At 52.6% G+C, this 14,558-nt stretch overlaps 7 protein-coding genes across 7 annotated transcripts; 4 read left to right on the forward strand and 3 right to left on the reverse strand.

Annotated features, from left to right (window-relative positions):
• Positions 1 to 400: 400 nt before the first annotated feature.
• Positions 401 to 3,127, forward strand: CCOS01_00451 (beta-glucuronidase; the record flags this gene model as incomplete). The annotated part of the gene is made up of 3 exons (XM_060448648.1): positions 401 to 2,102; positions 2,403 to 2,998; positions 3,047 to 3,127. 3 exons carry the CDS (start codon positions 401 to 403, stop codon positions 3,125 to 3,127), a joined length of 2,379 nt encoding a protein of 792 aa, XP_060320086.1.
• A 480-nt stretch (positions 3,128 to 3,607) lies between these two features.
• CCOS01_00452 (uncharacterized protein) lies at positions 3,608 to 4,111 on the reverse strand (the record flags this gene model as incomplete). The annotated part of the gene is made up of 1 exon (XM_060448649.1): positions 3,608 to 4,111. One exon carries the CDS (start codon positions 4,109 to 4,111, stop codon positions 3,608 to 3,610), a length of 504 nt encoding a protein of 167 aa, XP_060320087.1.
• A 723-nt stretch (positions 4,112 to 4,834) lies between these two features.
• CCOS01_00453 (uncharacterized protein) lies at positions 4,835 to 4,993 on the reverse strand (the record flags this gene model as incomplete). The annotated part of the gene is made up of 1 exon (XM_060448650.1): positions 4,835 to 4,993. The coding sequence occupies one exon, from the start codon at positions 4,991 to 4,993 to the stop codon at positions 4,835 to 4,837; it is 159 nt and encodes a 52-aa protein (XP_060320088.1).
• A 1,536-nt stretch (positions 4,994 to 6,529) lies between these two features.
• CCOS01_00454 (uncharacterized protein) lies at positions 6,530 to 7,437 on the forward strand (the record flags this gene model as incomplete). Its single annotated transcript, XM_060448651.1, has 2 exons — positions 6,530 to 6,679; positions 7,195 to 7,437. 2 exons carry the CDS (start codon positions 6,530 to 6,532, stop codon positions 7,435 to 7,437), a joined length of 393 nt encoding a protein of 130 aa, XP_060320089.1.
• Positions 7,438 to 7,596: 159 nt separating this feature from the next.
• On the forward strand, positions 7,597 to 9,070 carry CCOS01_00455 (methyltransferase; the record flags this gene model as incomplete). The annotated part of the gene is made up of 6 exons (XM_060448652.1): positions 7,597 to 7,735; positions 7,997 to 8,038; positions 8,119 to 8,136; positions 8,197 to 8,260; positions 8,312 to 8,363; positions 8,618 to 9,070. The coding sequence occupies 6 exons, from the start codon at positions 7,597 to 7,599 to the stop codon at positions 9,068 to 9,070; spliced, it is 768 nt and encodes a 255-aa protein (XP_060320090.1).
• Positions 9,071 to 10,623: 1,553 nt separating this feature from the next.
• CCOS01_00456 (uncharacterized protein) lies at positions 10,624 to 11,344 on the reverse strand (the record flags this gene model as incomplete). The annotated part of the gene is made up of 2 exons (XM_060448653.1): positions 10,624 to 11,109; positions 11,267 to 11,344. 2 exons carry the CDS (start codon positions 11,342 to 11,344, stop codon positions 10,624 to 10,626), a joined length of 564 nt encoding a protein of 187 aa, XP_060320091.1.
• Positions 11,345 to 12,218: 874 nt separating this feature from the next.
• Positions 12,219 to 14,198, forward strand: CCOS01_00457 (sugar porter family MFS transporter; the record flags this gene model as incomplete). Its single annotated transcript, XM_060448654.1, has 4 exons — positions 12,219 to 12,434; positions 12,509 to 13,319; positions 13,377 to 13,768; positions 14,010 to 14,198. 4 exons carry the CDS (start codon positions 12,219 to 12,221, stop codon positions 14,196 to 14,198), a joined length of 1,608 nt encoding a protein of 535 aa, XP_060320092.1.
• Between the last annotated feature and the right edge of the window lie 360 nt (positions 14,199 to 14,558).

Here is a 14,558-nt window from a genome sequence, read left to right on the forward strand (position 1 = left end):
TATGTCCGAACTCACCCTTGAGCTGACGTGTGGCTTGCCGAATGATACAACATTGAGGGGAAACGGTCGGTTACTGAAGGCTACTACCGACCGGAGTGAAATAGTACACAACCTTGAATTGGTGAACTGCAACACGAAGATGGCTGGCATAAATCCTCTTCCATGAGAGCTTGATCCCCAGAACAACTTACGCGTTTTACGGAATCTGCGGAGTATCGAACGTGCGCATAAGTGGTTGTTGGAGGCATCGGTCGGCTTCCGGCAATCTCAACCGCCGACACTTCGGAAAAGCCGAAAGACGACGCCGCATTACGCCTGGCTCTCGGCGTACTTATGATAGCATTCACTCAACATTCTGTTCATGACCTGAAAACGTTAAGTAACATTATTAACAAGAAAGATGCTCAAACCACAGGCCAATTCAACCAGAGATATCGTTTCTTTGGACGGCATCTGGAACTTTGCAATTGCATCATCACCCGACATTGAAGCAGACGCACCATGGTCTAAGCTCATCCCGCCAAAGCTTCAAGTACCTGTACCCGCCAGCTACAACGACATCTTTGCAGATGAGAAGATTCGCAGTCACGTTGGATGGGTGTACTATCAGCGTCAAGTCACAGTACCTCGCGGCTGGTCGCCTGAGAATCAGAGATATTTCTTGCGATTTGACGCAGCAACCCATCGCGGCCGTGTCTACGTAAATGACAAGCTAGTCGCCGACCATGTTGGCGGATACACCCCTTTCGAGGCAGACATCACTAGCATCATCAAACCCGGCAAGAGATTCCGCTTGACTGTGGCCGTGAGTAACGAGCTGAGCTGGGAGACGATTCCTCCCGGCAAAATCCAGACCCTCGCCAACGGCAAGCGGAAGCAGAACTATCAGCATGATTTCTTCAACTATTCCGGGCTAGCACGGTCTGTGTATCTGTGTTCGAAGCCGGCGGTATCCATCATCGACATCACCGTCGTAACGGACATCTTTGAGTCGAGAGCAGGCAAAGTTCAATACAAGGTTGAGACTTCGCAGCCGGTGGAGGATGACAAAGTCAAGATCTCTGTTCTTGACGAGGAGGGGTTGACCGTGTCTCAGGCAAATGGGACAAAAGATGAGCTGACGATCAACTCGGCGCATCTGTGGCAACCCGGCGCGGCGTATCTGTACCAACTCCGTGTGGAGATACTATCGGACTCCGACAAAGATGAGGTTCTCGATACCTACGAACTTCCCTTCGGCATCCGCACAATCTCGGTCAAGGGAAATCAGTTCCTCATCAACGGCAAGCCCTTTTACTTCACCGGTTTCGGCAAGCATGAAGATTCGCCAATCCGCGGCAAGGGCTTCGATCCGGCCTACATGATTCACGATTTCCATCTCATGCGCTGGATGGGAGCCAACTCGTTCCGGACAGCTCACTACCCCTACGCCGAAGAGGTCCTCGACTACGCCGACCGACACGGAATCGTCGTCATCAACGAGACTCCGGCGGTGGGTATCAACCTCGGCATCATTGCTGGAGTCTTTGGGCTCAAGGCGCCTCCCACTTTTGCCCCCGATGCGTGCAACGAGAAGACGCAGGCGGCGCATGACCAGGCTATTAGAGAGCTTGTGGCGCGAGACAAGAACCATCCGTCGGTGGTGATGTGGACAGTTACCAACGAGCCTGCGTCGGCGGAGCCCGGTGCAAGGGAGTATCTCGAGCCGCTAGTCTCGTTGACGCGCGAGCTGGACCCCACGAGACCGGTCTGCTTCGCGAACATGGGGTTCGCTACGTTCGAGAAGGACCTCGTGACAGACTTGTTCGACGTCATCTGCCTGAACCGCTACTACGGATGGTACTCTCAGACAGGCGATCTAGAAGAGGCGGAGCAGGTATTGGAGAAGGACCTGCTTGGATGGCAGGCCAAGTATGGTAAGCCCATGATCATGACAGAGTACGGCGCCGAAGCTGTGGCGGGGCTACACGCCGTATGTGACGTCCCCTGGAGCGAGGAGTACCAAGGCAAGTTTCTCGAAATGTTCCACCGAGTATTTGACCGTGTTGAGACCGTTGTTGGAGAGCACGTTTGGAACTTTGCGGATTTCCAGACGACATCGAGTATCACTCGGGTGGATGGAAACAAGAAGGGCGTTTTCACACGGGACAGAAAGCCAAAGGGGTCTGCACAGGTTTTGAAAGCACGATGGACAGCTAAGCAAGCGAAAGATGTATGATCCGGTTTGCTGGAAGAATAAAGATACTCAGAAACTACTCAGATGCTCTCATAATGACTGGAAGAGTGTACGGGCAGCTAATATACCCGATGGTCCGTTCCAAGTCCGCTGCGGTGCTGCCTCCGTCGGCCCCACACGGAGCCGAGGTACAAACTCACGGCCGGGGGTGACTAACCGTTAATAGGGGCAGCCGAGGCACCCCGCATCTTATCCCAAGCCCAAGACTACAAGAACAGTTCAACTCAAGTTCATGAGAGGGCTGTAATTGACTGGTTTTACATTTCTACGCTGGCATTATTCCAATTGCAAAGCTCTACCGTGAACATGGCACGCCTTCCGTACCCCGATGTCAACGGAACTCCCCTCAACATCTCCAAGCTTCTCGCACATAGCCCAGCCACTGTCAACCATTGGTCAAAAATCGCAGGCGCTCACTTCAAAGATCTCGAGTTATCCTCCAAGAACCGGGAGTTAGTCATTCTTCTCAGCACAGCAAAGTTCCGGTCCACCTACGAGTGGACGCATCACAGCACAGTCTCGGCCAAGGAGGGTGTCACTGACGCCCAGCGCGAAGTGATTGCCCAGGCTGGAAGACAGAAGGGATACTTCTCTTCTCAAGGGAAACTAGAATCTCTTGCAGAATTGTTCACGTCAAAGGAAAAAGCCCTCCTATTGTTTATCGAGGCCGTTATTGACGGGCCAGAGGTTGCGGATGAGCTATGGACGAAAGCCAAGACTGAGTTTTCTGACCGAGAAGTCGTGGAAATGATTACTCTGCAGGTTAGTTTCCCTGTAGAAGTCCCTTAGTCTGAGTGCTAACGCAATCAGGGTTTCTACTACACCTTTTCACGCCTCACAACCGTCTTGAATGTAGAATTGGAGCCCTTCGCCAAGCCATCTAAGCTTTGAGAGAGGCGTCTCAGGGATCCCATTTTGGTCGTGATGGTGATTCGACGACATTGGGGAAGCACTGCGGGAGGACATGTATCCGTGCAACATCCGTCACAGAATGCTGATCGCGGCTTGGCGGTCTGTATGACCCAGTGAAGTCACTTGCTCTTCCTTGACAATGGCCTGTAAGCTGTATTCTGTAGTCTGTAGCAAAACAGCTGTATGTGGCCAGACATCAAGATCGATCTCACAGCGAACGAAATGTGGTTCAAATGTTTTTCTAATCTCTTTTATATTATTAGAGTGTACTAAAACGTACCGATACATCCCCAATAATTAGAAATGGCCAGCACTTGATCGGATCATCCGAGTCGGCACACAGCCCCTATTCGTCTCGTGGATCTTTCATGATCATCGACTCTTTCTCCTTCTTCCCAAATTCTCCTCAAAGTCTCATGGGATATTACACCCACAGTCTCTATCGCTGATTAAAGGCAATTATGCGGTGGAAGCGTTGAAGTCGAGGGCGGTAGATGCGTTGCCAGCCTCGGCCTCGTCCTGGGCAATGTTGTTGTTGAGCTTCTTCTGCTCGGCGGCCATCTTATCGGCGACGTCCTCGCCCTGGGCCGCCTGAGCCTGCAGCTTCAGCATGGTGGCGGTAAGCTTGAGGACCTTGTTCTTGATCTTGCCGCGCTGGAGGGCGTCGGCCTCCTCGCCGGTGGCAGCCTCAATGGCTGGGTTGAAGGCCTCCTTCTCGGCGTCGTTGGCAATGGAGTTGACGCTGTTGAGGAAGTCCAGATCGGCCTTAGCGACGGTACTGAGGTCGGTGGGGAGACCAGAGAGCTTGTCGAGAGCCTCCTGCTTGGCGGTACCGGCAGTGCCGCCGCTGATGGAGAGGTCATTGAAGGTCTGAGTGGAGAAGACGGTGGCCTGGCGAGCGCCGAGAGGAGCGGCGGTAGCGAGGGCAGCGAAGCCGATAGTGATGACGGAAGAGAACTTCATATTGAAAGTCGAAAGATTGTTCTTGAAGCAAGAAGTCGATGTTGTAGAAGACGAAAAGAGGGACACGGACCCGGATGGTTTGAAATGAGCGATCAAGATGCGTTGAAAGAGATAGAAGACAGCACAGCTGTTTTAGAAGAGAAGAAAGAACAGGCAAGGTTGTAATGATTGTGAGCGTGATGAGAAGAGGAAAGAAGAAGCGGCACTAAGTGGAAGATCGAGCTGATCTTTATAGAATATTTCAGACGATCTGTCAGTCCGTCCACATTAGGATATGGGTGATATTGGATCAATGCATTGGCATGTTTGCGTCTCCATGTTACGCCATCCTTTTTTCTCCCTTGTCGTCGTTCTCGTGATATGTGCTCTAGACATCGCCCCTGGGCTCGAGTGCCCAGCTGTCGCAGTTGCAAAGAACTTCAGACCAGGGCCCAAAGTAGGTTGCATGCGGAGGTCAACATGGGACGAGATGGGGCGTTCGAGACGGGGCGGGTTGAGACGTCAACGTTACGAAGATTCTTGGTGATTTTCCGCAGTGATGGATATGATGGATTGTGGAAGCGATGGCGACTCCGCGTTGAAGGAGGTCTGAAGTTCGTGACGCATGGGTGCGATGAAGCTGCCAAGATGTTGCGGCTGCATCTCCTAGGCCTGATCGGGAAGCCACATTACGGCCGGATCTGGTCAGAGGCGACAGGGAAGCCCCTGAATGGACGCCTCTCGTTACAACTTTGAGCCTCGTGAGTCGTGAGGCTCTATGAGGATGTTGAGGGGGGCGGATTGGAATTGGTGAAGGAGGCGAGGATCAGTATCATCGACGCAAGTGGGCACAGGGTTGGGGGGCTTGAAAGATGGGTCTGGAGCGATGCAGCTGTTCGTCATCCCAACCAAGCCGGAGCTGTCTACCGAACTTCAAGACCATACGGTAAGCATCTGAACATGTGAGCCAGGGTCCTGGATCTTTCCATGTCGCCTCTTCATCGGACTCTGCGGTAGCTCACAAAGAATAGAGATTGTGCCCATGACGGCGGCAAAGCTCCGAGGAATTTGACCCCACCACCATCCCCAAGGAGAGTTTCACGACCCCCTGTATCTTACCGCCAAGCTTATTTTTCTGACGTTGGAGGCCAATTTTCGAACGGCAGCAGCTTTGGCCGTGCCCACTTCTGTCGCGGTCCTCCTTTGACAACTTACTCTCTCAACCGAGGAAGACCGTTTGAAGGCGAACGTTGAGCATGAGGTTTGGGCAAAGTTGAATATGGGTCTTGACGCTCATCAACCAGGCTAAGATTCTGCTGGATGATCCCCTGGTGATCCCAAACACCGCGACCAAAAAAGGGTCTTGGAGTTCGATTGGGTCCCTGGTGGACTCGTCTTCATCCGAGGCTCTACCCATCGGATCTCGAACTCATCCCATCTCTTCACCCGTGTCGCAAAACTTCTTTTGACGTCGGGAATGATGGTATGTCAAGTGTCACTGGCATGACTCTCAGCTCACAAGTCAAGCGGCCTGTGGTTATTGCATGAAGTCTGATTCCATTGATTGGACGGAAACGAACTCTACCGAAGGTTTTCGGTCATACTCGATAGTTGAAGGACTAAGTTGCCTGCTCAACTGCTCTCACCTTGCATCTTAATGTTGGGCACTGAGATCGTACGCACCAGCTCTTCGCGAGGGTTCGCTGCAGACTAACCTTAACAACATATCCCCCCACGCCCGCTGTGAAAAACAAAGCAAATGCGCTAGACACTGACCCTCGTCAGCGCTGCTGGGCCCATTGGGCCTGAAACCGCTTCATCGCCCCCAGTCTCCCAATGTCACCCACTCAAGTTTAAGCGCTGCGGGGATGGGTGACAGACGTATTTTTGGATCCATTTCCGGATTGGCATATGTGTCTCATTATTGTTTGATTCTTGAAAATTCTGGGCATGTTTGGATGTTGCGGTCAATTTGCAAGAGGCGAACGTCTGCCGTATTCGTTTCCATGTCAACCATGCCAATAATGGGCAGGTAATGGTCTACCTAACCTTGGTCGCTGAGAGATGCTCGGTGTAATAACTTCAGGGATGGAAGGCAACATAACAAGACGAAGCGACCTGATCAACCTTCGTTTGACAGGCCGCCTGTGGATGAAAATTGTTCAGGACAATTAATCCATCATTAGAATCGTCTCGATATTTTTGCGATGGCCGACCTCCGGCTGAGTACTCATTGTTAGACTCTCAATAGCCTTCCGCAGAGATGTGTGAGGCGCGAAGTCTCTTGTCATATTTGCATATGGATCCACATGGTGTCAACGTAAAGACCTCTACCTGAGGCAGACTGCATCAAGCCCGCAGACGGATGTCGTTATGGCTGAAGCCAATTTGGCGATTCAACTTTAATGTTTCTGACCGCGTCGTGAGTAACTATCGACGATGGAGATGGAGGATCGTGAATCGGCAGGTACCGACTATGTCTTGGCGATGCTGGGCGCGCTCCTTCTGGCAGCCTGGTTTCTCCCATTGGATGCCTCGAATCGTCTTGGCCAAGGTCTGAAATACACGACAGGCATATCGGGAGCACCCGTTCAGCATGCGATTCTATGCAGAATCATACTGACTAATGCAGCCAAGCCACGGCAGGCTGAAGGGGCAGGACTCGCTTGAAAGCAAGGTCTTTGGCGTTGGTATTGTGCGTTGGACTGACCACAGTCACATATAAGCTAAGAATTATGATTGCGAGATAGACTCGCTCAATTATCGATAAGTAAATTACTTCGTAAAACAGAGCATTACGGTGATGATGCTGTAGGCACGCGGACTTTCTCGCCGGAGAAGGCCGAGAGCCGGACGCGATGGAATGGCCCCAACACCGGGCCGGGGCCGGAGTGGGGTTTACCAAGTCGGCCCCCAAGATAATTCAGAAAACGCAGTGTGAGGGATGTAGAACGAGGCGACTTGAATGAGATGAAAAATAATGAATAAGTCGAAATCTTTAACGAATAGAGACGGGCGCAGATTTCTAGAAGGAGAAATAGCAATATCTAAAACTTATCAGAACTTCGAAATGAGAGACACCATGTATTTTTATCCTTCTGAAGCATGAATTGCTAGATGACGGCGAGTTTCTCTCGGCTCCTCCAAAGGGTCAAAACACTACGCTGACGCATTCGCCCGGGCGAATCTCCAGGGACTCTTCAGTGAGAAGAGCTGCCAATGAGGGCCATTCCAGCAATAAGGCATTTGCCCTCGAACTAGATCCAGGCGCACCAACCATGGAGCGGTATATCTCCAAGCCTGGAGCTACTGCAACGCCCGCTCCTCAAGCCACCATTTGGCCCTAGTTACGCCACTTCTTGCCGGAGGACCGAGATCTCACGCTTTCCCCGCTTGGTTGTCAGTAGGCGTACGATGACGGCAAAGACCGCATAATTAGTCTAGTCTCGGACTCTCAGTCGACGACAACTACATGCAAACCCAAGTAACAACACAGTACCACTCCAATGAGCGCCATTCCCGAACAAGCGCCGCAAGACGGGCATCCGGCGCAATCTCCAGAGCAAGCACCAGATATTATTGAAGCTGGTGGCGATGCGAGCGACGATGAGTTCCAGCCTAGCGAGTGGGACGCTTCCTCATCGGGTTGGACCTCCATCACCTCGTCGGTCTTAAAAACATTCATATGAAAATGGCAGACGGTAAGTTTTGAATGCGAACCCATGGAACTTGGGTTCAATAGATGCATTTGGTCAAAGGCTTATCAGCTTGGACAATCAAAGCTATCACTCATTTCGGGATGGAAAATATCCAATTCCAAACGATGATGTTGAAAAAAACGCGAAGAAACGAAGCATGCGATGGTCATGGAGCTCACTGATGGCAAGCTATTCCATGCTCCTATAGGCGACTCGCCCAGCAAGATTATTGATCTCGGCACGGGCACCGGTAAGTTTTATCTCAGACCTTGGGCGGACTTGAAGGCGGCATCCGTAGATATCGCACAGAAATTCTGAACGACTTTACAGGCATATGGGCAATGGAAGGTAGATAACACTCATCCTGAAGACAATGATCAATAAAGCCTGAAGATTGACAATCACCAGTTGGGGGTCACTACCCTTCCGCCGAGGTTACTGGCGTAGACTTATCGCCGATTCAGCCAAGATGGTACGCCCACTGAGTCCTCTTATGGCCATAATATCCTGATTTAGCGTACAGGGTGCCTTCCAACGTTCGCTTCTTCGTCGATGATGTTGAAGATGACTGGCTGGTAAGTGCTCTACTGCCTGGCGAAATGAGATCTCTAAACTGGAGGGTGTTGTCGCTGACAATGAGCGATATTCCTTAGCCTGTAAATAATTTCGATCTCATATATATGCGAAACTTGGCATCTCTGTGCATGATCTCCCAAAATCTTGGAGCGAGTCTTCGAGTAAGTTCGAAGTTGTGCCTCCACCCTCGACAATGGGGTATCAAATCCAGTGCAGCATCGTGCTCATGAAACACACTTTCTGAAATCTCAAGGCTGAAGCTTACGTCGGAACCCAAGTCTTCGGCGCCAATGTGAAGAGCGATGCCAGAACCATGCCCGATAACTGGCCTTTGTTGGAATCCTGGTCCAAAATCCGCGACGTCATGCACAAAATGAAGATTGACATCCAAATCGCTCCGCGCATCGGTGCGATTTTGAAAGACGCCGGCTTCGTCAACGTTCAAGTGAGATCATACAAAGTGCCGGTTGGAACATGGCCTCTCGGCAAGATCAAGCGTCTGGTTGGACATTGCATGCGCTCTGTGACGGAGGAATTTCTGGGCGCCGCTGCGAGCAAACCTTTGGCGGCTCTGGGAATGGAACGGACGGAGATCGAGGTATTTCTCGCGTCAGTTCGGAATGCGATCAAGGATCTGAATGTGCATGCGTATGGCACGTATTATTCTCGGGTTGGACAGAAGCCCGTGGAGTTGGGTTCTAAGTGAACAGGAAGCTCGCTTCTACACTGAGGGTTATCTTGAATCTAGATTCGCATGGAGAATGGGGCAACACTGGTTCCCTAGCATTGGAAGAACATGGAATTACAAATACCCACACCGTCGATCGAATTCATCATCCGTGTTCACAGCAATCCTAAAAGGTTCTAGACCACCTGCGAGGCGCCTCGGCCACATCGGTCAGTGAGCTATCGACAGGTCTCATGCAACCAAAAAAGCTGCCCACGTAGATGGACATCTAAATGAAAGGGACGAGACTCGAACTCGCGCGGGTTGCCCCACCAGGAAACAGATGTTAAGCTGACCTTAACCTGGCGCCATAACCAACTCGGCCACCCTTCCGTGATGTAGATCCTCGGAGACCCGAGAACCTGGAAGTGGATGCTCGATTTCCGGCACCGCAATTGTTAAGATTGCAGGTAGAAGAGTGCACGTGCTAGTGTGGACATGATCACGAGCCGAACTCGCTTCACAAGTTCACGATGTTTTGAGTTGTGGGCTGTGGGTTGTGGATATATCGACGCTAAGAACCCTGGCAGCGATAATTTCTTGCGGGCCCCAGGAACTCAAAGATACTCACGTTAGCGCGAAGACTGGAGAACAACAAAATTGGCCAGACGGTCCCAGACCCGGGGAACCGATGTCTTTTCGGTATCGTGGAGGCAGCCGAAATATCAACAAAATCTTTTTCATCGGGTCAACCCCATATCTGGAATATGTCTAACCTAGGTAGCGTGCATCCCCACGATCCAACCCCACCAGTCACAGCATCGTTTAGTTTACGCGACGTTCAAACCTAAAGCTGATGTGAGCTAACGTACGGATACATTGGCTCTTTGGAATACCCTGGTGAAAGACTGACAACGTGGTCTCTGCACGAAGTATGCCGTCCTGCAGGACAATTGGTGCACCGTGACCAGCACTGCGGATCTCGGCATCTCACATGACACCTCACGGAGAAAAATATGCCAATCAAGAGGGCATGTAATATCTGTCTGACATATGCTGTCGTGAACTAGAAGAGGGGTAGAGCGCTGTTACACAGATTGCAGGAAAAACCTCGTCACGGGACCATTCAGGTGTATGTGAATAGCCATCTTCTTTTTCGGGCAAATGCAAGATCAAACATACGCGTAACAACTGCACGTGATTTCACTGTGCTTCAAAGCCTTGAGCTCCATCATGATCGGCTGAGATCCCGCATCGAAAGCTGGTAGTTCCCCACATTGCTCACCCTAATACTCTTGTCAGAATCAATGTCTTCAGACATCGTCCTTGAGCCTGTACACAGTACATCGTTCCCAACCTAGATCTAATAGTGGCGGCTATTTCGACACAAGTGCAAGAGATTCCAATCGTTTTGATGATCAGCGCGAACCAAAGTGTTGGGTCGAGCCATCCTCGACTCATTTTCTAGGAGCCGTCCAGCCAAATTATCGCCGCTGTCTGTAAACGGGCGCGTCCTGCAACCGAGCCAATTCCAGACCTTTGTAGAGTTCCCAACAAGAAGTTTATCAACATGAAGCTGAAATCACCGTGGTTTAGCGCGACCATGGCATGACATCCATCGACGCCGTGATCATCCCCGGTGCCACGTTGCTGGTATCGCCCGAAAGGGCACGATTGTCCGTAAGGCGATATCCGCAAACGCGTTCCAGCCTCTCTACTTGGATTTCCATTGGCCCCTTGACTGTTGGAAAATTGGTAATATCGCCAAGTTGGGTGACACCTTGGCCATCATTGGCTCGGTTGACACCAACGTGAAGTAACCCTTGCCGGTTTCCCGGGAACCTCGAGCGCGCAAGGCGCCTCAGCTCGAAGTCCGGGCGGCTTCCAAATGTCAGGCTGGTTCGTCCGCCTCGTGTCTTTTGAGAAAACCTGATTAAGCTATTGGGTCTTTGTCTTTGCCCCGGACCCGTGGAGACGGATCTCGCAGCTGGGTGGAACGGGTGTGCATTTTGACTGCATTGGACGCTAATTTCGCGGAGAACTAGCGCTTGGTTGCTGACATGGACCATGGTTAGAGACCACGTTGACACATTCAGCTGTAGAAGCGAAGGGAAATCACTGGGGAATATTGAAGAGAGAGGACCGGGTCTGCGGTTCGTTGTCCATTTGCATCTGCAGCGGCTACAAATCAGCTTGAATGTTCGGTGGGAAGCGGCCCAGTGTTGACCGAGATACCGAAGAGGGGGGCGGCTGAACCCGTATTTCGCGACGCGATGCGGCGGCGTTCCTACAGGCGGCTACGCCTTTCCCCATCTCGGCGGTCCAACGGGTGTGCTACGACGCGCCCTAATGAGAGCCGATGATGGAGGGTGGAAGACGTCGAGAAACTACTTAGTTTAACAACTCGCCGTTTCAGTAAGTGGCCGCCGCGGTCACATGGGGGAGCTAAGGAGCCGCGTCCATCCAAGCAGCCAAGCAAGTTAAGCAACGCGGCGTACTGGGGAAGTCAGGAAACTAACCCCAAGAGCGAAAAGAGCCCCGAGTTTATGACAAGGCCCCCGTTGGTGAAAGGGCCGATGGGATAAGTTTGCCGGACCCTGACTAGTGTCCCTAACTGGTCCAACTGCGCCGTTTCTCCAAAAACCTTGAGCAACCTCCCACCCCCATTGGAGCGCGTCGGCGCATAGGAGAATATCTGACCGGGCTCGGTTCATCATCAGCCGATATTCGATCCCCCCAGAGTGTCACCCGCCCTTCTTCCCCATTCCCCAGGCTCATGTGGGAACGGGTCTATGGACCAATGCGGGGGGCGGGGTTGAGGACGTTTGGGGAACCCCAATATGCCCAGATTGCGCTTGTGAGGATTCCTTGTGGGATTCAGATCCCCGTCCACCTTTTTTCATACGTTCGCGTTGGTTCAAGTTGCGCTAGCGTAATGACACCCGACTGGGGTTAACTCTCAAGACAATGTTCCATTGGGCATGTAAGAAAACGAGAACTGGGGAGTAAGACAAGACCTTTATTAAACAGCCTGCCCAGTACCACCCTCTCTCTCTTGGCTTTCGTCTCTTCTCTGTTCTTGCTTGCTCGCGTTCCCCCGTCCCCCTCCTCCTCCTCATCAAGCAACCCGGCCAAACAACCTCCAACTCCAAATTCTCGGTGAGGTTTCCAAAGAGAGTCTGCAAACATGAGCACCACACTCGACTCCAAGTCCGACCCGGCAAAGGTCGAGGCCTACGGCGAAATTGACCATGTCGCCGACCTCGACGAGAAGGCGTTGCCCGCCTCCTACAAGGCCGATGCCATCGAGGCTGAGCAGGCCGAGCACAACATGGGAGTCTTGGAGGCCGTCAAGGCCTACCCCATGGCCTCCCTCTGGGCTTTCATCATGTCTACCACAATTGTAAGTCGCTCCAACTACCTTGGCATATTGCACGCATACGAGGCAACTGGTAACTAATCACATTGGTTTCCCAGATTATGGAGTCCTACTGCGTCTTCCTGATGGGTGCTTTCGTCGCCATGGACGAGTTCAAGGACGCATATGGTGTCGACACGAGCGAGGGCAAGGCGATCGAGGCGTCATGGCAATCCGCCCTTCAGATGGGTGGTCCTCTCGGCGCCATCATCGGTGTCTGCATCGCCGGTCCCATCACCAGTCGCATCGGATACCGCTGGGCTACCATCTCTGGCCTCATGCTCCTCAACGCCTTCATCTTCGTCTTCTACTTCGCCAACTCGCTCGCCGTCATGTTCGTCAGCCAACTTCTCGAGGGTATTCCCTGGGGTATCTTCATCGCCAACGCCCCCGCATACTGCTCTGAGATCGTGCCCATGCGCCTGAGAGCTCCCGCCACACAGATGCTTCAGATGTTCTGGGCTATTGGTGCCATCATCGTCGGTGGTGTCTGCTATGTCTACGAGAGCAAGAGAGACCCCAGCGCGTACAGAGTCCCGATTGCCCTCCAGTGGATGTTCCCCACGCCCCTTGCCATCCTTCTGTTCCTCGCTCCCGAGTCTCCTTGGTGGTTGGTTCGTAAGGGACGTCTTGAGGAGGCTGCTGTCTCGGTCCGTCGTCTTGGTCGTTCATCTGCCGTTGCCAACACTGAGGAGTCCGTCGCCATGATGCGTCGTACCATTGAGCTTGAGAAGGACGTCAAGGATCCCAGCTACATTGAGCTTTTCAAGGGCACCGATAGATACCGCACCCTCATTGTCTGTGGTGTCTACGCCGCCCAGAACCTTACTGGTAACCTCATCGCCAACCAGGCTGTTTACTTCTTCAGACGTAAGTTTTCATAACCTCTCTCCTTCTCAAGGCGTATGGAGGCTAACACACAAGCAGAGGCCGGTATTGGCTCCCAGCTTGCCTTCGCCCTCGGTCTCATCACCTCCGCTCTCCAGACCGTCTTCGTCATGCTTTCCTGGGTTCTCACAACCTACCTCGGCCGCCGCACCATCTACGTCTGGGGTTCGCTCATCAACGTTGTCTTCCTCATTGCCCTCGGTATTGCTGGCTCCGTCGGCAAGTCCACTGCCGCCTCCTTGGCGATGGCCTCTTTGGGTCTTATTGTCTCCGTCGGTTTCACTCTTGGACCCGCCCCCGCCTCGTGGGTCATCATCGCCGAGACATCCTCCATTCGCCTTCGTCCTTTGACCACTGGAATCGGCCGTGCCGCTTACTACGTCGTCAACATTCCCTGCATCTTCCTCGCCACCTACATGCTTAACCCCACCGTAAGTCCCCCCCCCCCCCCCCCCCCCCCCCCCCCCCCTCCTCCCCCTCCTCCCCTCCCCCCGCCCCCCCCTCCCCCCCCCCCCCCCACCCCCCCCCCCTCCCCCCCCCCCTCCTCTTCCCCCCCCCCCCACCCCCCCCCCCCCCCCCTTCTCTCTCTCTCTCTCTCTCTCTCTCTCTCTCACACACACACACACACACACATTTCGTAAGGAGAATTACATTTACTCACACACGCAATAGGGTGTCAACTTGGGCGGCAAGTGCGGTTACGTCTGGGGCGCCACTGGTTTCGTCTGCTTCGTCCTCGCCTTCTTCTTCGTGCCTGAGATGAAGGGCCGTTCCTTCCGCGAGATCGACATTATGTTCAAGCGCAAGATCCCTGCCCGCCAGTGGAAGAAGACCGTCATCGACATCAACGATGACGAGTAGATGCGCACTCATTACAGCTTATAATACTGGGATCAGGTTCTACTAAGCCTGAAGTCCTTTCGCTTAGTGAGAAGTAATGCGGTCAACGCGGGATGGCTCTAATAAGATTGTGCCGTGACGAAGATGGTACAAAAAGGGGAAGAGGTGAATGGGAAATGATTTGAAGAGTATATGAGACTCCGGCCAGATATCTGAATATTATCAGCAGCTTGGCCCTATATCTACTTGTGCCCGATCTACATGAACTGTCAAGTGTGTCCGTGATTCATCGCGCTGAATGCTAAATGTACCTTATATATTGCCAGTACGATCAACCGAAAGAGAACCTGCAATGCGCCAGCTGAGTCAATGGCAGTAGGT

Source organism: Colletotrichum costaricense (genome assembly GCF_030867565.1).
Source record: "Colletotrichum costaricense strain IMI 309622 chromosome Unknown Scaffold_1.1, whole genome shotgun sequence".
Taxonomy (NCBI): domain Eukaryota; kingdom Fungi; phylum Ascomycota; class Sordariomycetes; order Glomerellales; family Glomerellaceae; genus Colletotrichum; species Colletotrichum costaricense.